This window comes from Aulonocara stuartgranti, assembly GCF_965226115.1.
Source record: "Aulonocara stuartgranti genome assembly, chromosome: 16".
NCBI lineage: Eukaryota > Metazoa > Chordata > Actinopteri > Cichliformes > Cichlidae > Aulonocara > Aulonocara stuartgranti.
In genome coordinates, this window is record NC_138952.1 from 13,963,613 (window position 1) to 13,987,612 (window position 24,000).

General features: G+C 39.4%; 1 protein-coding gene and 1 long non-coding RNA gene across 3 annotated transcripts in view; one reads left to right on the forward strand and one right to left on the reverse strand.

The window, feature by feature from the left end:
• The window catches only part of LOC309691415, a 151,538-nt gene extending 143,619 nt beyond the window's left edge, over window positions 1-7,919 (reverse strand). Inside the window, exon 1 of the long non-coding RNA XR_014271998.1 lies at window positions 7,616-7,919. This is a non-coding gene — a long non-coding RNA (uncharacterized lncRNA). The remainder of the gene's footprint in view (window positions 1-7,615) is intronic.
• Window positions 870-24,000, forward strand: LOC309691414 (sacsin-like). Of its 2 annotated transcripts, none has more exons than XM_082509047.1 (8): window positions 870-915; window positions 1,742-2,009; window positions 3,219-3,306; window positions 5,134-5,245; window positions 9,360-9,506; window positions 9,590-11,021; window positions 12,219-12,307; window positions 12,416-24,000. In XM_082509047.1, the coding sequence occupies exons 2-8, from the start codon at window positions 1,981-1,983 to the stop codon at window positions 23,356-23,358; spliced, it is 12,840 nt and encodes a 4,279-aa protein (XP_082365173.1). In that variant the 5' UTR covers window positions 870-915; window positions 1,742-1,980; the 3' UTR covers window positions 23,359-24,000. The 2 variants fall into 2 exon arrangements, with proteins under 2 accessions (XP_082365173.1, XP_082365172.1); XM_082509046.1 differs by lacking the exon at window positions 870-915 and adding an exon at window positions 1,170-1,512.

Below are 24,000 nucleotides of genomic sequence, written 5' to 3' on the forward strand. Positions count from 1 at the left end.
AAGGTAAATGAGGTAACCAGGCTTAAAATCCATCTTTTCTTTTTCTGTACACAGTCAAGTAAAGACTGTATGCTTTCCTCTGCTTTAGAGGAGTTCTTTCAGGCTTGCTAATTCTACTTTTGTCCTTCCAGAGATGGTTGTCTGGGAAAATCTCAGTAGATCAGCAGTTTCTGAAATACTCAGATCAGCCGATGCTCACTTTGAACTTAGCTGGGTCATCTTGGCCATGTCTACATGCCTAAATGCACTGATTTCCATTTCCTAAACTGACACTATAGTGTTTACACTAGACAGTATAAAGTTGGAATTCAGTGAATGAATCGAAGCATCACCAGTTTAAATGCAAATTCATCCCTGCTACACTTGATGTAACATAAGTCTGACCATCACAACCACAGCCACTGTGTATCAGTCTAACACAGATCTTTACTGTGAATTCACCACAGTCCTGCAAACTAACTAAAATGTGTAATTTCTTAAAGCACATCATATGAACTACTTTCAACCCACTTTAATTCCCAAACATTTCCGTTATAAATGACACCGCTTAACCAAAAGTAACAAGTCCGTTATGAAAATGTAAAAAGTAGAAAGTAATTATATTTGTGTTAAAATATAGGGAGTAAAAGTAAAAAGTTAATAAGTACTCAAGTAAAATATAGATACCTGAAAACTACTTAAGTACAGTCCGACCCACTTCTGTGGAATGAGCATGTATAAAGGTGTGATCCTAAAATTCAGATAAACTATCTTGAATAATTTACTTAACGAATGACATTGTTAGTGAAAAACCAGAAGATTATAGGGCTGGGCTAAGCGCCCAATGTTTCAAAAACCTAGTAACGCCTTTGGACCGCCGATGCTGGCTCTCAGTGGGTCTAACAGGCGAATATCAGAGCCGTGCATATACAGAATGTAAGTACTTATCTTACAAACGCAGTAAGAAAAAAAAACCATAAAATAAAGGCGCAGGATTGAATGTTACATTTGATAGTTTTCCTGCAAGAACATGCTGTAGCCCGTTTTGTGATTTAAAAAAAAAGAAAAACTAAAAATAATAATAAAAAGGGGAGCAGGAGAGGGCCCGGTATAGTTCACTAGGATGAGCGGACGAACATATGCCGCATGGCGTGGAGCGTCCGCGTTTGCCGCGTGTCTGCTCCGTCTGCTCCGTCTGTTCTGTCCAATAAAGCTGAAAAAGCGCCCCCATTTTTTTAAAATGGGTTTGCAGCATCATCTAGCAAGCGGCGGGACAACAACAGGTAGTAGGGTAACCTGTTGGAGCTCAGAAAGTTTCGTTTCACTGGAACATTAGAGAAAAAAATACCTCAGTGGCTCCTTTTGTTTCTTTAGTTTCGTTTCCAAATGAATAACGGAGAAAACGCGACCAAACTTGACTGGAGCCAACGTGCGACGTCGTGATTGGGCACTTGCAGTCTTTATATAAAGCAGAATAATGTAGTATCACTATCATCACTGAAACAGATGGGACCGTTCACTTTCACGAGCGAGGTACTATAATTTTAATATTTTAATGTCATCAGTAAATAGCAGTTTCCCACTCTGTGCCATATACTCCTAAAAAGATGTACAAGTAAATATATGGCTCTTAATTGTGAAGCTTTTGTGGCATTGCTTTGTGTCTAAAAGCAATTTTAAAGTAAAAATAAAAAAAATCTCAAGCTTTCAGTCTTGGACTTTTTTTAGGTGATTAATATTTGATTGTTTTTCTGTCTTCCAGGAGGCTGGCTGCTTATCAGGGATAGTACTGAAAAGTCTGCAGAATTTAATCCCTGGCAGAGTTTTGCTTGCTTTATTTTAAATAACAGTTACTCTCTGCAAATTTTTCAAATTATTTTGTTTTCTTTTCCTTTGATAATTGCAAATATTTGCAGGTAATTGCAAAAGTTTTAGAAGTTTTAAACTTTTCAGAATGTGTCACAATACCCCGAAGTTATTACAAGGACCAAAGCAGGAATTATGAGTCTGAAAGCAAAGAAGAAAGCTCGGTGAGTTTTCCTTATTCTACCCCACCCCACCCTCAAGGGAGTGATTGTGTATTAAGTCTCTTTTGTTTGTCTGTGTGTTTGTTAGCAGTCTATCAGATCGGAGCAAATGTGAAAATCATTGAAAACATTATATTACCCACAATTTTTTATGGATCGCCTTCAAAACTTAACAATGTACTAGACCTTGGGGGACATGACTACCTAGGTTGGCTAAGGATTTGACCTTGACCTGACCTCTATTGTTATGCCCAAGATCAAAGTTGACCTTTGACATTACAATGATAAAACTTTGCTAAATCACACACTTCATGAATACATCCTAAAATGTCAAGTTGTTACAGCTCATAGAAGCCAGATCAAAGGTCAGACATCAGTTTGTTGTTTAAAAAAACAGGCTGATATAAGCAAGCTGTGTTTGTCTTTTATATTTGGTGGTATTGTACAGCACTTTGGTTTGCCCTATTACTGTTGGTTTTAAAAGTGCTTCACAGATAAAGTGGACGATATGGTATGCAGCACTTCCTGCATCTTGAACAGTGATGGATATTGATATGATTTTGTCACTAATGTTATTTTTTAGTTTGCTTGTAGGTCAGATTATTTATCAGTTGCCTTACTGGTGACTGGTTTGTTTTCTGTAATTAAAAAAAAAAGGCTTTCACCAATGTTGCAACATTTTATTACCTCCTAATGTAAACTCAGTGTAGCTGCATTACATGAATGTGAGACAATTGTTCTGTGATGCAAAAGTGTCTGAAAAAAACATGTCAGTATTGGTAAAAGGAAATTATAAGCATGGAGGTTTTCTAGTGTTTGACTGACAGTATTATTGAAATTGCGTGGTGAAAGCAATCGATAATGACTGTGTGCCTGTTTATAGGGAGGGGCACGGTTACACCCTACACTTCCAGTCTTATCTCTGTAATTGAACATGGAATTGTTTTCCCACACAGTGTGAATTACTGCTCAGTGTGTAAAGATTCAAAGAAATGTTTTTTATTAGTCTTTGAGTGCACAACTTCAATGATCTCCATGAAATAGTATATTTGTAACCAATTCCCTAAAATACTAAATACTAGGTAGTAATTATATACTTGTATAGTAATACAATATTATCTACACCTATAATGTATGAGGACTCATTTTGGGTTACTTTTAGTTCAAACTATATGTTCTTTAGTTTCTTACCATCAATTTTGCTTTTTTTAGGACTTCTTTTGGGGCCACAGCACCACCCTTCATTGACTACCTGAAAGATATTCTACGTCGATATCCAGATGGTGGACAGATTTTGAAGGTTGGTGTAATGTTCTGCCAAAAGCCCATCATATCAGCCACTTCACAAAAAACTTCTTATTCTTTAGAAATTTGCGGGAACCAGACCCTTGGTCCTGACCTCAGTAAATGCTTATCTTAATCTTGATCTTAATTAGCATTTTGGACCACACTAACTAAAAAGTATTTTGTAAACATAATCATTCTAACTTTTATAAATGGTGATTGGCTCGGGTGTGGAAACTGGCTAATGACTTGTGTTTAAAAAAATGTCAGCTGTGTGGTTTCCTACTGAGTTCCACCATTTGCGGTTTCTAAAAAACATCAAAATGAGGATAGCAAAATATGCTTAGCTCAAGGCCTCATGATGGACTTCAGTGAGTAATGTTATAATGTTCATGTTTTTAACTTGTCACATGCAATGTTTACACCTGCAGTGAAATTGGACCCCCCGGACCATACATATATAGCAAAGACATGATGTGGGAAGACAGGTCAGAGACAGGTAGTAATTTGGAAAAAACAATGAAATGTACAATACAATGGGCAAGTGGAAGAGGGGAAAAAAGAGACCTCTACTCATACTGGGTTCCTTATGGGAGGTCAGCATGAGAACAGAAAACAAAATATGTAGTTTACAGTGACAAAAACACTTTGCAGTAACATTCATATTTGAAGCTCTGTCTTCTGTTGAGGCTACAAATTTGTGTTCTGTTATGTGAGCACAAGTGACATGCTCTTTTTATTGTTTCAATTTGTTCATGTTGACAGCAAATTTTAATTTGATTCTTGAATTTCGTTTTAGTCATAGTCATTTGACTAAAACCTCATTTAGGTTGTGATAATTTAGACACCTAAACTCTCTTAGTTTTAGTCTTGACTAAAACTAAGAGAGTTTAGGTGTGTATAAATCTAAAGTTGATCAAGGTGAGTAAAACAAAAAAGTATAAAAGTTTGTTGTGTTTTCACCTCTAAAAGTTACTCTACACGGTTTACAAAGCACCTTGTTTTCCTTGCCATCAAATTCAAAATGTGTCCATATGTCTACTCTTCTCTTGCTCTCAAGTGTTGACATTTTACTTTACTTCTGATTGGATGGATTGGTTTTAGTTTTTATTTAGACATCATCTTGTTCTCATCAGGCAAAACAGCTTGTTGATAAAAAAAAGAAAAACGTGTCAAAAATGATTTGTTAGTGACATTAGCACTGGTTTCAGAGATCTTAAAAACTATAACAGTGTCCAGACAAATACCTTTTTATTTATATAGAAAATAATGGCAAACCCAAAATTTGCATCAAGGCACTTCATCATATGTATTGCAAGCAACATTCCTTAGATACTTGACTTGGTGAGTTAAATGGAAACTTAGATGTTGACTGTAAATAAAAACATAATACTGTACTATACTAATATGTATACTCTTAAGTATTTGACCACACTGAGCTGACATTTTATCAGATATCCTTCATATGTCACTCAGGTAGGTGAAATATGAAAAAATATAATGCAGTAGAGTTCAACAATAAAATATATGTAGCCTTCATTATTACCAGTGATTTAAATCAATACACATAATGAACATGTGACAAAGCATAAAACACTTTTGGTTGTCATTGTTGGAGAATAAAGAATAAGAAATAATGTGCAACTATACACAGCAGATAAATATTAACAACAGAATCTGAAACTCCTTTCACTCTAGATATTTCTAATAAAAACAGGGCTAGATCCCATTTAGATGAGTCACTCTCAGTGTTTGGTATGCTGATTCACTGGAGAGATGGGACACTTCTTGGAACAAAGTCATCGATCATATCACTTTTGTGTTATTTTTATTTGTCAATCAGGAACTGATTCAAAATGCAGATGATGCTGGAGCAACAGAAGTGGTTTTCATCCATGATGAGCGGAGCTATGGGACTGAGAGCCTTTGGACGGAAGAATTGGGAAAATACCAAGGTATTCACTGAAAACTGAAGTTTTGAAACCTTTTTTGTTTGTTTTCTACATTTAAAAAGATGAATATAGAAAATATAAACTAGTTGCTTCACAGGAAAAAAAAAACAATATTCAGTTGTCTTTTTAAACTTTGTGCAGCCTTGGTTCTCTCCAGGTACTCTGGCTTTTTTTATGTCCTATTATAGTGGTCAGCGGTCATTACAGTGGTCAGCGGTCATGTTTTCTCTGTCCCAGTGTGGATTCCCTCTGGAAACCCAAACTGGCACAGAGAAAAATATAAGCTCCACACAGAAGGGCCCCAGAAGGGCTCCACACTGTTTTCCTCCAACAGTCCAAAGACATACTTATCGGTAAAATCAGCGGTCCCCAACCTTTTTTGCGCCACGGACTGGTTTATGTCCGACAGTAAGGTGTTGCAGATAAATACAACAAAATAAAACCAGTACTGGTACAAAAAAAAGATTTATTCATAACCAGTGTTGGGAAAGTTACTTTGAAAAAGTAATTAATTATAGTTACTAGTTACTTCTTCAAAAAAGTAACTGAGTTAGTAGCTGAGTTACAAGATTCTAAAAGTAATTAATTACTTGAAAAGTAACTATTGCGTTATTTAAAAAAAATGTTTAACCATGGGGTCCAGGGTATAATTTGCCATTTTTGACTACTTTTGATTTGACCTCTACATTTCACCTTTAAAAACTGTTTATTTTGCCTTGTTTGGTATCATTCTTTTCAGCACAACCTCATGTGTATTAACACAATTGATCTAAAATCAGACAAAAAGCATAAAATCTGAGTAGAAAAAGTTATATTTTTTACTGTAACAACCACAAACATGTTTAATTAATCATATTTCATAACTTTAAATGCAAATATAAATTGTCATTTTTAAAATCATAGGCACAAGTTTTGCAAACAACAAAGTTATTTGCAGCTATTTACCTTTTAGCCCTTTTTTTTATAACCATTTCAAAATATTTATATAACAATCAGGTGTTCTGCTTTCAATAAGATGCCACACAAATTATTTGTGCAACTCCAAAAATTTCTGTCTACTATACATGGAGTGCAGAATTATTAGGCAAGTTGTATTTTTGAGGAATAATTTTATTATTGAACAACAACCATGTTCTCAATCAACCCAAAAAACTCATTAATATCAAAGCTGAATGTTTTTGGAAGTAGTTTTTAGTTTGTTTTTAGTTTTAGCTATTTTAGGGGGATATCTGTGTGTGCAGGTGACTATTACTGTGCATAATTATTAGGCAACTTAACAAAAGACAAATATATACCCATTTCAATTATTTATTTTTACCAGTGAAACCAATATAACATCTCCACATTCACAAATATACATTTCTGACATTCAAAAACAAAACAAAAACAAATCAGCGACCAATATAGCCACCTTTCTTTGCAAGGACACTCAAAAGCCTGCCATCCATGGATTCTGTCAGTGTTTTGATCTGTTCACCATCAACATTGCGTGCAGCAGCAACCACAGCCTCCCAGACACTGTTCAGAGAGGTGTACTGTTTTCCCTCCTTGTAAATCTCACATTTGATGATGGACCACAGGTTCTCAATGGGGTTCAGATCAGGTGAACAAGGTGGCCATGTCATTAGTGTTTCTTCTTTTATACCCTTTCTTGCCAGCCACGCTGTGGAGTACTTGGACGCGTGTGATGGAGCATTGTCCTGCATGGAAATCATGTTTTTCTTGAAGGATGCAGACTTCTTCCTGTACCACTGCTTGAAGAAGGTGTCTTCCAGAAACTGGCAGTAGGACTGGGAGTTGAGCTTGACTCCATCCTCAACCCGAAAAGGCCCCACAAGCTCATCTTTGATGATACCAGCCCAAACCAGTACTCCACCTCCACCTTGCTGGCGTCTGAGTCGGACTGGAGCTCTCTGCCCTTTACCAATCCAGCCACGGGCTCATCCATCTGGCCCATCAAGACTCACTCTCATTTCATCAGTCCATAAAACCTTAGAAAAACCAGTCTTGAGATATTTCTTGGCCCAGTCTTGACGTTTCAGCTTGTGTGTCTTGTTCAGTGGTGGTCGTCTTTCAGCCTTTCTTACCTTGGCCATGTCTCTGAGTTTTGCACACCTTGTGCTTTTGGGCACTCCAGTGATGTTGCAGCTCTGAAATATGGCCAAACTGGTGGCAAGTGGCATCTTGGCAGCTGCACGCTTGACTTTTCTCAGTTCATGGGCAGTTATTTTGCGCCTTGGTTTTTCCACACGCTTCTTGCGACCCTGTTGACTATTTTGAATGAAACGCTTGATTGTTCGATGATCACGCTTCAGAAGCTTTGCAATTTTGAGACTGCTGCATCCCTCTGCAAGATATCTCACTATTTTTGACTTTTCTGAGCCTGTCAAGTCCTTCTTTTGACCCATTTTGCCAAAGGAAAGGACGTTGCCTAATAATTATGCACACCTGATGTAGGGTGTTGATGTCATTAGACCACACCCCTTCTCATTACAGAGATGCACATCACCTAATATGCTTAATTGGTAGTAGGCTTTTGAGCCTATACAGCTTGGAGTAAGACAACATGCATGAAGAGGATGATGTGGACAAAATACTCATTTGCCTAATAATTCTGCACTCCCTGTAAAGGAGAACATCACAGCCTGATACCTGCAGGCCTGACAGCAGGTGTATCACTCCTGTTTCTACCTGGAGACAGCAGTCGCCTCATTGTTCTGACACACAACACAAAACTATCCACAACACTATACACTAACTACACAAGACAACACATTAACTACACACTCCAAACATGCTAAACGTCACAAATCTCTCACAACTCACAACTCAAAACTCGCTCTCTCTCTCTCTCCTGCCGTCACTCCTAAAACTTCCCCCTCTTCCTAAACAACCAAATGTCATGTTGCCATATGACTTTTGAGTGGTCGACATGGTGCATTTTTCCACCAACAGGAACGGGCTTTTTTTTGTTTGGTCATAAGCAGAGAGTGCTTGCTAGCGCTGTCCTTAGACAGTTAACGTGACAAAACTATTGGGGGAAAAACGCCACGTATATATTGTTTATCATGACTCTGGTTTTACATGGCCTATCAACACAATTAAAAACTGGTATATATCACTTTGTTGCTTTGTCATCTTGAAGTGGTCATATGATTGGCTTACCACGACTACTTTATTCTTCCTCAGTCAAACAGCAGCACTCATGCGATTGCTTTGCCCCCTTAGCTCCAGGTGTTGTGCCAAAAAGTGATAGTCGCTCACGAGGGCGCGCGGAGCTGCTTAAAGCTGTTGCGCCCGGATTACTTACGTAGACAGCTACTTCCATGCAACTGATATAAGATGCTGTAAGCTGAACACAGCTTCAGCCGTCTGTTTGTTGACAAATAGTAACCCGACCACATTTTCATGTTAGTAACGGTAACGGCGTTGTAACGATAGAAATAGTAATTAGTTAGATCACTCGTTACTGAAAAAAGTAACAGCGTTAGTAACGGCGTTACTGACACCGTTACTTGTAATGCCGTTAGTAACGCCATTACTTGTAATGCCGTTATTCCCATCACTGTTCATAACACATGGGAAAAGACCCAGTGAAACAGAGTTAACAATAAAAACGATTAAAAAAATAATGAATAAAACCGATTAAAACCCTGAAAAACATACATTTCACACCTGAGACTCAACTCACCAAACGACTCACAGTCCGTGCCCCAGGGGTTGGGGACCGCTGGGTTAAATGGCAACTCTAAATTGGCCATAGGTGTGACAATGAGGTTGAATGGTTATGCAACAGACTGCCAACCTGTGTAGAGATGTATCCTTTTTAATGCCCCTTTGCAGTCAGGATAGGCTCGTTTTGTTTCATTTATAGTTTTTCCAAGTCTTCAGATTTTCAGCTGACTTGCTCCTGGCACTCCTCTCTCGTCTGGACCCAGCTAGCTATTGAAATAGCCCAACCAATTGCCAGATCAGTCCCAGCTGCTCTGCCAGCCTCCTGGCACTGCCTCCTGAACCCACAGACCACAGCTCCGAAAACAATCTTTTACAGAGAATGTATCAAGTAATGCAGAGATACCTTAAACATACACCATGAGCATGTTTTGTTTTCGCAAAGGTCCTGCTCTCTATGCCTACAACAATGCCACATTCACTGATGAAGACTGGCAAGGAATTCAGATGGCTGGAAGGAGTGTCAAGCGTGATGACCCGAACAAAGTCGGGAGGTTTGGAATTGGCTTCAACTCCGTTTATCACACAACAGGTGAAACTATCTATAATTAGCACACATGGCAAGGAAAACATAAACAGTTGACATTAACATATCTTTCTTTACTTTGTCCACAGATGTACCAAGTATATTCAGTTCAGAGCATCTTGGCATGATGGATCCCCAAGAAAAAATATTTGGAGAGAGAAATGGAGGGTTTTGGTGGTCTTTGGATGATGTTGAAGACCAAGAAGTTCTACTGAATATGCATGATCAGTTTCAACCATTTAGAGATATAGTCTCACTTGTATGTGAACATGGATGGTCAAAAGTTGTCATGGAGGATCAGCACTTCAATGGGACAATTTTTAGATTTCCTTTACGTAATGAAGCATCAGAGATTTCTGATAATCTGTATGACTCAGATAAAGTGGTTGAGCTTTTTGATAGCTTCATTGCAGATGCAGATTTGAGCCTCCTCTTCTTGAAAAATGTCACCTCTGTGTCCTTGTTACATATTAGTGAAGATGGAGCTGTTAACACCAGACTTGAAGTGAAATCCTCAGTCCCCACAGATGGTGTTTTGGAGCCAGAAGAGGAGTCAATCACTGAGGGTCTAACAAGGTTCAAAGTTATAACTGTGAGTTCAAAAGACCAAAAAGAGACAAAGTGGCTTCTGACAACATGTACCATGAAAGAGGGCGTTGCAGAAGATCTTGATTTGCTTACAAAGAAGTTGAGCTTTTTACCTCAAGTTGACCTGGCATTCCCCTGTGGTGAGAAGAGAGACTGTAGCCAGAGCAGACTGAGCTGCTTTCTCCCCCTTCCAAACAATGAATCCAATAAGACAGGACTCCCAGTTTATGTCAATGCATGCTTTGGCCTCACAGACAATAGAAGACACATCAAATGGCAAGAGGAAGACCAGAGACATGATGAACATGCTTTGTGGAATGAAATGCTGATGAAGAAGGTGTTTCCACAAGCATACATCAAGATCATTCAAGATGCCATTAAACTTGCCCAAAAATCTATCCTCCCTGTTTCCTCTGTGTACAATCTGTGGCCAGATCTCACTCAGATACAACACAAAGAAAAATGGCATGCTCTCACTCTGGATGTTTTTCATCACTTATTCAGACAGAACGTGGCCATCCTCTCTCTTGCTAAAGATGAAAGACAGTTTATCTCTCCATCAGAAGCTGTTTTCCCCTGCAATGGCCCAACAAGCACCAACATATTGTCTGCCATTAAAAGGGCTTTAGTGTCATGTGGAGAAAATCTTGTCACTTTACCAGCTAGTGTTGCAAAGGCTATAAATGAGGCCTACCCAAACCCTACTACCCTAAAACATGTGACTCCAGCATTCCTCAGGGCCATTCTCCACAGGACCGGTGTGGATAACATCACTAAAGATGACAAACTCAGTCTTTTGGAGTACATTTTAGGTGATGAACAATACAAAGAACTTGAGGGTCTTCAGCTCCTTCCACTCAGTGATGGCTCTTTCAGATATTTCACATACAAAGAGGAAGACACTGCTTTGATTGACAGCCATGAATTTCCAAGGTAGGATTTTCATACATCTATCAATATTTAAAATAAATGTTACATAAAGTATAACTGAAGTTGTCATTTTTTTTATTATTTTGAGTGTCAAGTTTTTCCATTGTTTTGTTACATTTAAGGCAAAACTAGCACTTATCGTTACGTCTGATAAAACCAAAATAAAGCATGCATAAGCTGAATAGTGTGACATAGTGCCACATTTTAATTGCAGCAGAAAGTTTGGTAATTAGACATCCAAAAAGACCTGATTTACTGTTCGACTATGTTCACCAAAAAAGGTGGACAGATCCACTGGGCTTATAAGATTTCGAAGAATATTCATATATTGAATGAAATTGTAAACCCAAGTCATGACTTGTGAGCAGAGATGCACAGTAAAACGTTACAAGTGATGCATTACTGTAATCTGTAGTAAGTAATTTAAGGAGTACTATTGCAAAAAAAGTAATTCGTTACTTTCCCGTAAACACCCTGCATTGCTGCATTACTAAACCACTGTAATTTTGTTTGTGAGAGTGTCTCATGACAATGATGTAAGCATGTGCGATGTCCGTGGCAGCAACAGACGTGCCTAGATCAACAATGAATAGTATGGAATGCAGGAGAGAGAACGACCATGTAGAGTTTAAAACTTGGAAGTACTGACATTACTTTAAGTTTGATTCTGTAAAGAATGACAAAAACATTAGCATCCGCTGTACACTTTGTGTGGGATGAAAACTTCTTTCTACAGCGAAAAATTAAACTGAGCAAGCACCTAGCAAGCTGCCATGGGAATGTGAAATTCACAGGTCCCACCCCAACCACCAACCCCCACTGACCGCCACGGAGAAGTAATCAGTAATTAGCAACTAATTACTTTTTTCAAATAACTTGACCAACACTGCTTGTGAGGCACAGGGTGCTTGTGAAGTGTTTCATTTACAGTGAACAGTTTCGTTTTTACGTTTCTGACAACGGCCAGCAAACTTTCCAGTTCCCAGTCCCAGTGTCACTGAAATAGGGGAGCTTTTTCTAGTTGGAATGCACCTGCCCTGCCAGGCTACCTGGCACTAGTCCTCAAGCTTGCTGCACCATCCCTCCCTGCCGTGGAGCAAAAGACCACGCCTCTATTACATGACTCCTAACAGTTTGATCAACAGATATCACTACTTTTGTTTTTGTTAAATTGAATTAACAAAATTATATTTTGTGCAGACTCTTGTTGCCCTTCTGTAAGCACCTCTTCATCCCAAATGATCTGACTCCAGCCTGCAGTGCCCATCTGAAAAAACTGGCCAGAAGAAGTAGGTCAAAGTAGTATGCAGAGACCTGAAAGTCATTTGTACCTACCATACATTTTTAAACAGCACAGCTCTTAAAATCTCTCTTTATTTTTATGATCTGTTCTTTAGATTTCTTCAAGATCATCAATGTTGATGCATCCCGTGTAGCTGAATATACAAGAAGGTATTTGCCACCAGACTGTAAGCAGACAGGGAAGAACGTTGTTACATGGGAAAACGGCAACAGTCAACATCCACCTTCAGACTGGTTTCAAGAATTCTGGAGGTTTCTCAACAGTCATTTTAATGAGTTAAGTCCTTTCACTGACATACCTCTAATACCAGTTAGTCCTCTGTCTGGCAGTCAGACTGTATCAGTAGCAAAACTACAGCAGAACACAACTCTGATCTTTCAGAAAAGTAAACAGCTGAATTTGCCAGACCAAATAACTCAGCTGCTGAACAAAGTTGGTGGCACAGTGGTGAGAGGAAATGAGTGGCTCAAGCATGTAGACCTTGACTCATATGTGCTGTGCCCATCTCCAAGGAGTGTTTTGAAGGTCCTGATGAATTTAGATTTCCAGCATCTTGTCACAGAACTCAAATCCGCCTCTCACACAGCACGAGAAGAACTGAAAGATTATCTCTCTTATCTGGATTCTCTCTCAAAAGCAGAGAAAGATTTTCTCTTGAAGTTGCCTTTGTTTCAAACCATGAAAGGATTCAGTGTTGCAGCTCAATCGAAACAAGCTGTGCTTCTGATCTCAGGCCTAACAGTACCAACAGAGCTCCCTATGCCTGATTCCATAATCCAGTGTTCTACTGAGACTGACCGCAGACTGTTACAGCTGCTCAAAGTTCATCTCTTGGACACCGCCGAAGCAGCCAGTGTTCTTGTTGACAGCATAAGCAAAGGCGCTTGCAGCAGTGACAACACTAACAAAACAATGACTTGGATTTTACAGCATGGTAAGGTGCTTTTCTCACAAAACGAATCCCTGAAATGTAGCTGTAAGGACTTGAGCTTCATTGAGGTGAATGGACAGCTGAAAAAGGCATCTGACTTTTTTGATCCAAGAATTCAGACTTTTAAAGTCATCTTTGAGTCAGACTTCTTTCCACCGCCTTCATACACTCATTCACTGCAGATGCTGGAAAGCTTAACAGAAATCGGATTACTGAATAAAGAGATGGATGTCTCACCTGAACATTTGCTACATGCTGCCACGCTGACTGACAAACTGTGTGTGAACTCACAAACTGAGGCTCTGAGAAGAGCTCAGGTTCTGTTGGAAATGGTGGAAAGTAATGATCTACTGACAAAGTTTTCTCACAAACAACTTCATTGCCTCAAAATGCTAAAATGGATCCCATGTGAACAACCTGGAAGTGAGAAACAATTCAGTGATAAATCTCAGAAGTATTGTTTGTTTTGCCCAAATGAAATAAGACATTCTGTGTATAAGGACATTGTTGGACATGTAATGCCACTAACAGGGAAGCTCAGTGACAGAGTTAGCAACAGACTTGGTCTCAAAGACCTACCACCACCTGAAAAAGTGACTGAGAATCTGTCAGTCTTGAAATCAAAAGCACTGGAAATGGTTAATCCTGACACAGATGTAGACTTCAAAAGACAGCTGCACAGCATTTACAAACACATGCAAGACAATGTCTCTGTATTTGTTACAATGATGGGCAATGAGACATGTTGGCTATGGGCCCAGAACCAGTTTGTTGCACCCCAGGATCTGGTTCTTGAATACCCAAATAATCTAGATCTGAGTTCTTACATTGGGAAGGTGCCAAGTGAATTTTTGCCATACAGAACATTGTTCCAGAGGTTTGGCCTGAGAAAAGTACTTTCCAATGAAGACATTTTGGGCATTCTGTACTCCATCCAGCAAACAATTGAAGCAAGACAACCGCCATTTGCAAGTTCCTCAGAGGTCAAAGTGTCAATAGAAATTCTCAACTGGCTCTGGAAAGAGAAGAAAACAGTTCAGGATGACATCCCAGTGCCAGTCATTGCTGAGGGAGGAAAATTTACCCTTAAACCACGATCAACAGCTCTTTTCTGTGATGTAAGCAAAAATGGACTGAAAGAACTAAACTGCAGAGAAGAGGAAATTTATGTCATACATGAGGAAATCCCAAAAGCAGCGGCTGAATGGCTGGAAATTCGTTTTCTCAGTACCCACATCCTTGATCCAGAGGAGATAGGAATAGAGCAGTGTGGACAATCTGAACCAATAACAATGAGAATAAAAAACATTCTTAAAGAGTACGATGAAGACAGTGACATCTTCAAAGAGCTCATCCAGAATGCAGAGGATGCTGGGGCAGATGTTTGCAAGTTCTTGGTGGATTTCAGAGTACACAGAGATGCCCCCGAAAGCCTGATTGACCCTGACATGGCTCTTTGTCAGGGACCTTGTCTTTGGGCTTTTAATAATGAGCAGTTCACAGCAGAGGATTGGAAAAATATTGTCAGAGTTGGCTCAGCCTCAAAGGAAAACAAGGTGGAAAAAATTGGAAAGTTTGGACTTGGATTCAACACTGTGTATCATGTGACAGATGTCCCCTCCATCCTTAGTGGCAACACTCTTCTCATACTTGATCCAAATGTTACTCATCTCACAAAGCATATCAAACATAAATCAAATCCTGGAATCAAGCTGGATCTCTCTCAACAGCGACTCTTTCATTGTTTTCCTGGTCAGTTTGGATCATATGAAAACATTTTTGACTGTAATTTCACCCGAAAAAGTCCTCCTGAACCCTATCCAGGCACTCTGATCAAACTACCTTTCCGAAGTGAAGAAGAGGCTGTCAAATCAGAAATAAGCACAAATGTGTATCAAAAACCCAATATCCTTGATTTTCTACATCTCTTTTCTAAGAATTCACAAACCCATCTGCTTTTTTTAAAGAACATCATTACATTATCCCTCCAAAATATCCCACACAATGGATCAACTCCACCAAGAGAAAATGAAATAGAGACCATCTTCTCTGTGTCAAAAACCACTGTGAGTGCAATGGAGATTCCTGATGACAACAGTGTGTCCAAGCAACGTCATGCTGAGAAATCACTGATGAAACTTGATGGTAAATGCAAAGAGTTAATCAATTGCTATAAATTCAGCATTGTGAAAATATCCAGTCAGCAGTCTAATGAAAATGAAATTCAGTTCTGGCTCCTGTACAACTGCTTTGGGACAGATGAGTCCTTTAAAATGGCCATTCACAAAAACAAGCAGGCCAGTTTCTCTTTGCCCATTGGAGGGATTGCTGTGCCCTTGCAAAATGATCCAGAAACTGGAAAATTCAGCACATTACAAACAGATCTTGTTGGACAGGCCTTTTGCTTCCTTCCTCTTCCCATTCACACGGGTCTTCCTGTCAATGTAAATGGCACATTTGCTGTGACAAGCAACCGAAAAGGTCTGTGGGAAACTGGAGTGAAAAATGACTGGAACAAAGCTCTCCTTCAGGATCCAGTAGTGACAGCATATGTTACTGTACTCAAGGCACTAAAGAAAATGTCAGAAAATAAACAGCTGGTGAGTTACTGTTATCACACCTTTTGGCCTGATAGGGAGAAAGTGAGTGAAACTTTCAAGCCTTTAGTGGATGCACTTTACTCAACCATTGTTGATGACTCTGTTGGTCCAGAGCTCTTTAGTGATGGAGAACAATGGTTCTCAATGAACAATGTTATATTTCTTCATGAGAGCATTGAAAATGATGAAAAGATTGGTGACCTTGCAGTGCAAGTTTGCAAGAAATATGCAAAAGGACCCAATCATGTTGTTCCTCTTCCACTGTGGCTGAGAAATACTTTTAAACAGGCTGGCCTAGAAAAGGTTTTACAAAACAGGACATGGAACTGGGAGAAGTTCTACAGAGAAGCAGTGTTCAGTAACCTAACTACAATGGACTCGAAGAGTAGAGATACCCTTGTGCTGCATGCTATTGACCTTCATATCAAAGAAATTGACAATCTGCTGCTCTGCTATCCATGCATACCCACAAAGGGTGGACAGCTCCAACATGTCAGGAAACTTGTGAATCCTACAGGGAAAGTGGCCTGTCTTTTTGAACCAAAAGAGGGACGCTTGCTTGATGGATCCGAAAATGACTTCAGATCTCCAAAAAGGATTCAGCGTTTGTTGGAACTCGGTATGGCAAATGACCATCTCCCATTGGAAGACATCACAGAGAAAGCAGGCACAATTAATAAAACCTGGAGCATTGACAAAAAGAAAGCATTTGTGCATTTGAGGTGCCTTTTTGAACTGATGAAGAATCACATTTATGATAAAGACTCTCACCACTGGAAAACACTGAGGACAACTGCATTTCTTCCAGCATATTCACCTGGTGATGCAAAAATGGAAGGAAATGTAACACTTAAAAGGCCCACTGATGTTTTTAGTGACAAATGCTCTCTTCTCGTTAACATGACACAACCAGTGTTGGATCATACTAATCTAAACATACACAACACAGATCCAGTTCTACTGATTTTAGGAGTTCACAGCACTCCAAAACCAGAAATGGTTCTTATGCAGTTGCACCAAACAAGCAAACAAGCACACTCTATTGACAGATCCATGCTTTACAAAATAGCATCTGAGTGCTATAAGTTTCTGGATCAGTGGATCTCTCATTTTGGAAAAGTTTGCATCCCACACTGGGCAAGTTCATTTCCATTCATCCTCATTGGCGATACATTTGTGAATGTCGACCGTGTAGCTGAGAACGGGCAATTTGAAGCAAAGCCCTATCTCCACGTACTTCCAGCTGCCTTCACAAGCTTCAGGAACCTCTGGACATGTATAGGTGTTGAAAAACATTTCACAAAAATTCAGTTTCTAACTGTGTTGCAAGAATTAAAAGCTCAACATGTAAATAAGCCTCTACCAAAAAGTGATCTCTCAGTTGTCCTCACAATTTTAAATAAAGGGATTTTTGAGGCCAAATTGAAAATCACGGATGACTTTCTGATACCCAATGAGCATGGAGTTTTGCAGTTTGCTAGTGAGCTATTTTACAATGACAGCCCATGGATGCCACTCACTTCAGGTGTCACATTATGTCACGAGAATATCCCACGTGTTATGGCTCGCCACCTTGGAATCAAAACAACAAGGCATCATACTCTGGAAAACCACATAGTTGATGACATGTCACCATTTGCTTTTGACTTTGAACAGCAGGAACAGCTGACTGTTCGTATTAAAAACATAATTTCAGCCTATCCATCAAAGAAGGACATCCTTAAAGAGCTCATTCAAAATGCTGATGATGCAGAAGCAACAGAAATTCACTTCATCTGGGACAAAAGACAACATGGAAAAGTAAAAACATTTGGGAAGAAATGGAACAATCTCCAGGGTCCAGCACTTTGTGTGTTCAACAACAAAGTGTTTTCTGATGCTGACATTAAGGGAATTCAACAGCTGGGAGAGGGAGGAAAGCACAGCACCCCAGGGAAGATAGGCAAGTACGGAGTTGGATTCAACTCTGTTTACCATCTGACTGACTGCCCTTCGATCCTTACAGGAGATGAAGTACTTTGCATTTCTGACCCCAATCAAAAATACATTGAAAATCATTCAAATAACCAGCGATATGGCATTGGCTATAAACTAGCTGACACTTTCAAAGAAATGTACGTAGATGTCTACAAATCCTTTCTTCCAGACAAATTTTCTCTTAAAGAGGGCACCATGTTCAGATTACCTCTGAGAATGGGTACAAATGCAAATACCTCCAAAATATCACAGCAAGGAGTCACTGACCGCGACATGAAAGAACTGTGCTCTGCTCTGTCTGAAGATCCTGAAGGACTAATTCTCTTTCTGAAAAACATTTGCAAAATCAAAGTCCATGAAATCAGTGAAGATTCACAAGAACTTAAAACCATCTTTGAGGTTGAAAAAAATCTGCCACAAAGAAGTCGGGACGAGAAAGATGCTTTTGTAAAACATCTACAAAATGCACTGCAATCAGACAAAACAGTAACACCGCACAAGACTTTCTATGAAACTGTGATTTCCACCTCAGATAAAAGACAAAGTAAGTGGATTGTTGCAGAACAGTTTGGTTCTTTCAAATACAATTTTCTCTTGAAAATATCAGACAAACTTCCCCAAGCATCATTAGCTGCACGTGTGAACACAAGAGGATACCTCATGGATTTTAAAGGAGAAGCCTTTTGTTCACTTCCTTTGCCAGGGAAAACTGGACTGCCAGTACATGTCAATGGAAACTTTGAGGTTGATTCTGCCAGGAGAAGCCTTTGGAAAGAAGATGGGGAGAGTAAGAAATCAAACTGGAATGAGATTTTGAAACAGAACGTCATTGCTCCGCTTTATGCAGATCTCCTGCATTACATCAGGTGCAGCATTGCAGTCAAGAAAGTTTCCCTTACATTTATTGGCTCATGTTTCAGTACAGAATACTTGTGTTTTTGGCCAACTGTGTCCAAGGATGTTTGCCCAGACTGGCATGAAATGATACATGGAGTATACAGATCACTGAAAGAAAAAGGCCTTGATGTAATCCCTGTGATGAAGAGCTCAACACAGAAAATTGCAGATAAAAAAATTAAAGAATACTCTTTTGACTGGTGTAATGTCAGTGAAACAGACTCACTTGAGGACCCTTATCTGACAAACCTGACAAACTACAAGCTGATGCCCATCTTGGAAGATCTTGGAATGAAGCTGGTTCCTTATTCCACAAACATGCAGAGGATTTGGAAAAGTTTCAGATCTGCTGGGGTTGAAGTGAAAGAGGTCAGTCCCTCCTCTGTGCAGACTTTCTTACGAGCAAAGCCTCTCAATGATCCAACCCAAACAGATAAGGATTTACCTTTACCCATAAGTGCCACTTTGATCAAAGATGAAACAAGATGTTCAGAGCTCTTGAGTTTTTGTTTAAAAGATTTCTCCTCACAAAAGGTCACCCAAGACAATTCAAATTTACTTGATGGGCTTCCACTTCTTCTCAGAAGAGATAAAGTATTGACAGTTTTCAACTCCCAGTCACCCAAGTGGATATCAAGATATGCAAATCTCTTCTTTGGCCGTGAGGAAACATTTGCAGATTATCACACAAACATTCAGCACATTCGTCTTCTACAAACTTTTAACTTTGTCAAAACGTTAACATTGCCATGTGCAGCAAGAGCTTTGAAACCATTTGTTCAGCATCTTCTTAAGAACTGCTATGTTGATCCACTCTGTGGTCTTCATGTCCCAAATGAGACAATGTTGGAGTGGCTGAAATCACTTTGGATGTTCATAACAAGTGAAATTAAACTACCAACATCTAGAGTTGATGAACAAAGCCTGACACTAAGTGATGTGAGGAAACTCTTCAGTGACTGCTACATTTTACCTGTTGTGTGTCCAAGGTTGAACAACAAGCACTTCCTGCAAACAATGAAACACATGTCAAGTGTTGTGTTTGCCTCAGAAAAACACAAAGACATATCAGGCATCCTCTTCAAACTTGGTTTTATGAGGTTTGATCATGTTTTCTTCTCTGAGATGGATCGATGGATATATTCATGTCTACAAGATGAACTTCTTGATGTAGATGATGAAAGCTCAGTGTTGGATCAAGTATACAACATTAATCGCTCAGAGTTTTCCCAGCTTTCAAATGATGATATGAAAGAGTTTCAGATGTTCCTGCAATCGGGATTATCCAAATCTAAAGTCAGCCAAGAGTATGTGAGGAAGCTCAAATCCTTACCAATATTTGAAACAACACATGGTGAACGAGTGAGGATTGATGGACCTAAAAAGGTTTATTTTCTCAACAGTGTTTATTCAGTGAAATTTCCAGATTTGTTCAACCTGCCCAACAACATTTTTCTGAAACACAACTCTGAGAACTACACACTGTCACAAACACTCAACATTCAGGTCCTGAATGATTTGGAGTATTTCATGAAGTTCATTCTACCTGTTGTGCACCAACTCACAGAGTCACAGATTCTTCACAGCCTCAAGCTGTTGCTGTCACTACGTTACTCTTTGAAGGAAAGGGAAACTATCATCTCCTCACTGAAGACAGTAAAACTGATTCGCAGTTCTCAAGGTAGACTGGAGCCTGCATCATACTACTTTGATGAGAGAGTGGAGCTGTACAAACAAATGTTGCCCCACGAGAGATTTGTACCTGAGAGATTTTGGACTGAACTGTGTGAAGGAGATGACTACACAACAGAAAAAGCAAAAGAGCTGGTCAGAAAACTTGGAATGAAGCATGTTGTGTCAGCGGACGAGATAATACATTTTGCATACCAGCTGGAATCAGAAGCAAAAGTTAACAGAAGACGCAAAGACATGAAACTGAAATCATCATTACTTTTCAGGGAAGCCTTAAATAAAGCATGTGATCCCAAAGACAAAAAGGAAAGGTTGCTGGAAAGCATTGCTGACATCAAATTCATTTTTCCAGTTATGATTCGAAAAGAACTGTCCAACTACCACCAACCATTTGCTCCTGAAGGAACTACTGTGAAAATTAGAGGCTCGTTGATTGAGAAAAATCCAGAGCATCAAGATTTGATTTGGACCTCAATACCAGTTATTCACTTACCAGTTTATACAACACAGAAACTTGTGCAGATGATGAAAAATGCAGGAGCTCATGAAGAACCACCTCCAAACTGTGTAACCAGTAACATAAGAAACATCTGTGAGTCACCATGTGAAACTGACCAGCTGATCAAAACACGAGCTAAAGTGTTCAGAAGTTCGTACGCTTACCTGCAAGCAAAAAGATTTGAAGGAAACCAGCTGGCTGGTCTTCCTGTTGTGTTGGTTGAAAAAGACACAAAACTTATGAGGCCTGATGACGTGTGTCTGTCGCTCTCCTATGATCGTGACTTCAGACCATATCTGTACAAGATTACTCCAGAAGATGCAGTGTATGCACCGTTCTTTCAGAAAATTGGTGTGAAGAACGAAGCTACTGCAGAGCAATATTGTAATGTTTTGGCAGCAGTTTACGCTGATTCCTGTGATAAACAAAAACTACATTCAAACCAGCTGAGAACTGTGAAACGAGCTGTTGAGCAGTTGTTTAAGTTAATCAGTGCTCAGGGAAACCAGAAGCTTCTTGAAAATGTTGAGACTCTGTATCTTCCTGCACTTGATGGTAAATTATACCCATCATCCACACTCTGCTACAACGACACAGTGTTTGAGACCAAAAGGTTGGAAGAAGCACTGGAGAACAAGTTCCTGCTGCTTGAGAAACTCAGTGAATGTCATTTGGGCAACGACAAATACAAGCATCATCAGCTGTTGCAACTGCTGCCTCAGAAATTTCAGCCAAAGATGCTGTCTGAGTTCACAGAGGAAAGAGTTGTGGAATCAAAGATGCAGCGTTGTGAACTTGGGACTGGCTGTGAATTTAGCGGATGGTTTGCTAAACATCTCTCCTCAGGAGCCTTTAAATATGGATTCATTTGTCTTATTAGAGAGCAGTTGCAAGGCAAAATAACACAAGAAGATGCTTCTAACATATGTCAGAAGATTTTTGGCAGTATACAGATTATCTGCTGCAAAACATTGAAAACAACACTCTGGCTCAATAAACAGCCACTTCCCAAAACTGATGAAGAAAATGATGTTTTTGTGGAACGAGGGCAACAAGGATGCACCTTTTACTTAAAGCACAATGATGACATGGCTGTCAAGGTAATAAATGAAGTCATCATGACACTGACAAAAGAGATTAATGCTCTTTTAGGGAACAGAATTGCATCGGTTCACCTTCCAGTGCTGGGACAACTCCTCATGTGTGATGATCTGCAAGATGTTCGGAAAACTTTGGCTAAACATCAGATCCGTGACAGTGCTGAAACTGAAAGTTCCTCTTTTAGTCCAGCAGCCCCTGGGACAGAGGTTCCAGAAGAATGGCATGATTGTTTGGACATGAATGTCCTCAACAACTTTGAAGAGGGGGAATATGTTGGTTACAGCATTGATGACAATTACATTTATGCAGTTATTGCTGAAGAACTGCCTGGTCACAATGGACGATATTCATGGAGATACAAAATAGAAGTAGGAGAAGATGAGCCCATTGAAGTCAGCTGTGTCGATCTGTTTCAGTTTAAACGAGAAAAGAAGGTAAAAACAGAAAGGAGGAAATGCATAGAGCCAGAACCACAGAAGAAGACGCTAAAACCAGAAGAAAACACTTGCATGGAGCTGGAACCACTGACAGGAGCTGTGCCACATTCTTCTGAATCATCAACAAATTCTTTACCAGCCTCTGTTGAGGAAGCTAAAAGGGAAATTGATAAATGTTTGGCAGAGATCTGGAGGCTTCCTGAGGAGGAGAGGCACAAAGCCATCAAGAGACTGTACCTCAGGTGGCACCCTGACAAAAATCCGGATTGCCAGTCTCTCGCCAATGAGGCATTCAAATATTTACAGAATCAAATTGATGAGCTTAGCAAACCCAAAGCTGCAGGATCGACCTTTTCAAGCAGAAACACAAATTTCAGAGGCTTCTATCAACAGTGGAATCAGGAGGCCAGGTATCACAGAAATAGTCGAGAGAGGTTCTCTAGAGGCTATAGAGGTTCCTACAACTTCTGGACCCACAATGAAAATGTCCCAAGGCCAGACAGAGAAGAGGCCAGGCGCTGGTGTAGACAGGCTCGCTGCGATCTCAATGCAGCTCACAAAGACACTGGTGGAGGGAGCACAGAGTGGTGTCTGTTTAAGGTCCATCAAGCAGTGGAAAAGTCTCTCATAGCAGCATGCTATAAAAGAAATGGACAACGCCCCAACAGCAGCTCAATTTCAGCCACTGCTGCACAAGTTTCCCGCTACAGCCTCCAACTGAGAGATCTGCCTGAGATTGTGAAAAACCTGCAGACACTCGGAGTGGATCCCAAAAAGACTCAATATCCCAACTGCCATCCATATCCTCACATACCGAACGGACGATTCAGATCAGAGAATGAAATGCTGGCACTGAACAAGGCATCAGAGCTCCTTAATAAAATAGAAGCATATGTGAATTAAGGATTTAAGACAGATGGACTATCAATTAGTGTGACTGTGTTTTGACGTGTTAAAAGGATGATATCTACAATCTAAAGCTGAAATATTATTTAGCATCACAACCAAAATCATTTCAAGTTGTCTAATTTTTCACAGTAATAATCACAGAAAATATTAAAGAAAAAATGTTTTTTATTTGTGTCAATGCTATTTACTCACTAGTGTTTTTATATACATTTAGAAATATTTACTTTCCTATGTTTTAAGCAAGTTCTACTACTGTGACCCAAGTATGTATTGTTAAATTTAAATGATTTATGATAATGAGGACCAAAACAATACCGTATGAATTTCCAATGAAAGTTTGTTTTTTGCAAAGATTTCTTTAGCATTTAGATGAAACAAAATATTTAATGCAGTATTTGGCGTTTGAGGGGTTTTAATGTAGTAGTTTTGTTCTGGAAATAAAAGTACAAAAGATTTTAATGGAAACTTTTTCAACTTTTATTCAATTTTACTTATAAAATGAAATGATGAAACAGCAATCTCATATTTCAAACACCTTTGTAAACTGATTCCCAGTCTTTCTAATACTTCTATAGTTACTTTTGGAATTTTACTGTCTCTTTTTAATAATCATGTACCCAAAACTTTTGAGAAATA

What these genes read in the sequence shown, in the direction of transcription:
- LOC309691414 (XM_082509047.1), top strand. Translation starts at nt 1,981, where the DNA reads ATGAGTCTGAAAGCAAAGAAGAAAGCTCG. An exon ending in AAAGCAAAGAAGAAAGCTCG is followed by an intron (nt 2,010 to 3,218) that starts GTGAGTTTTCCT and finishes TGCTTTTTTTAG; the next exon opens with GACTTCTTTTGGGGCCACAG. An exon ending in CTCCGTTTATCACACAACAG is followed by an intron (nt 9,507 to 9,589) that starts GTGAAACTATCT and finishes CTTTGTCCACAG; the next exon opens with ATGTACCAAGTATATTCAGT.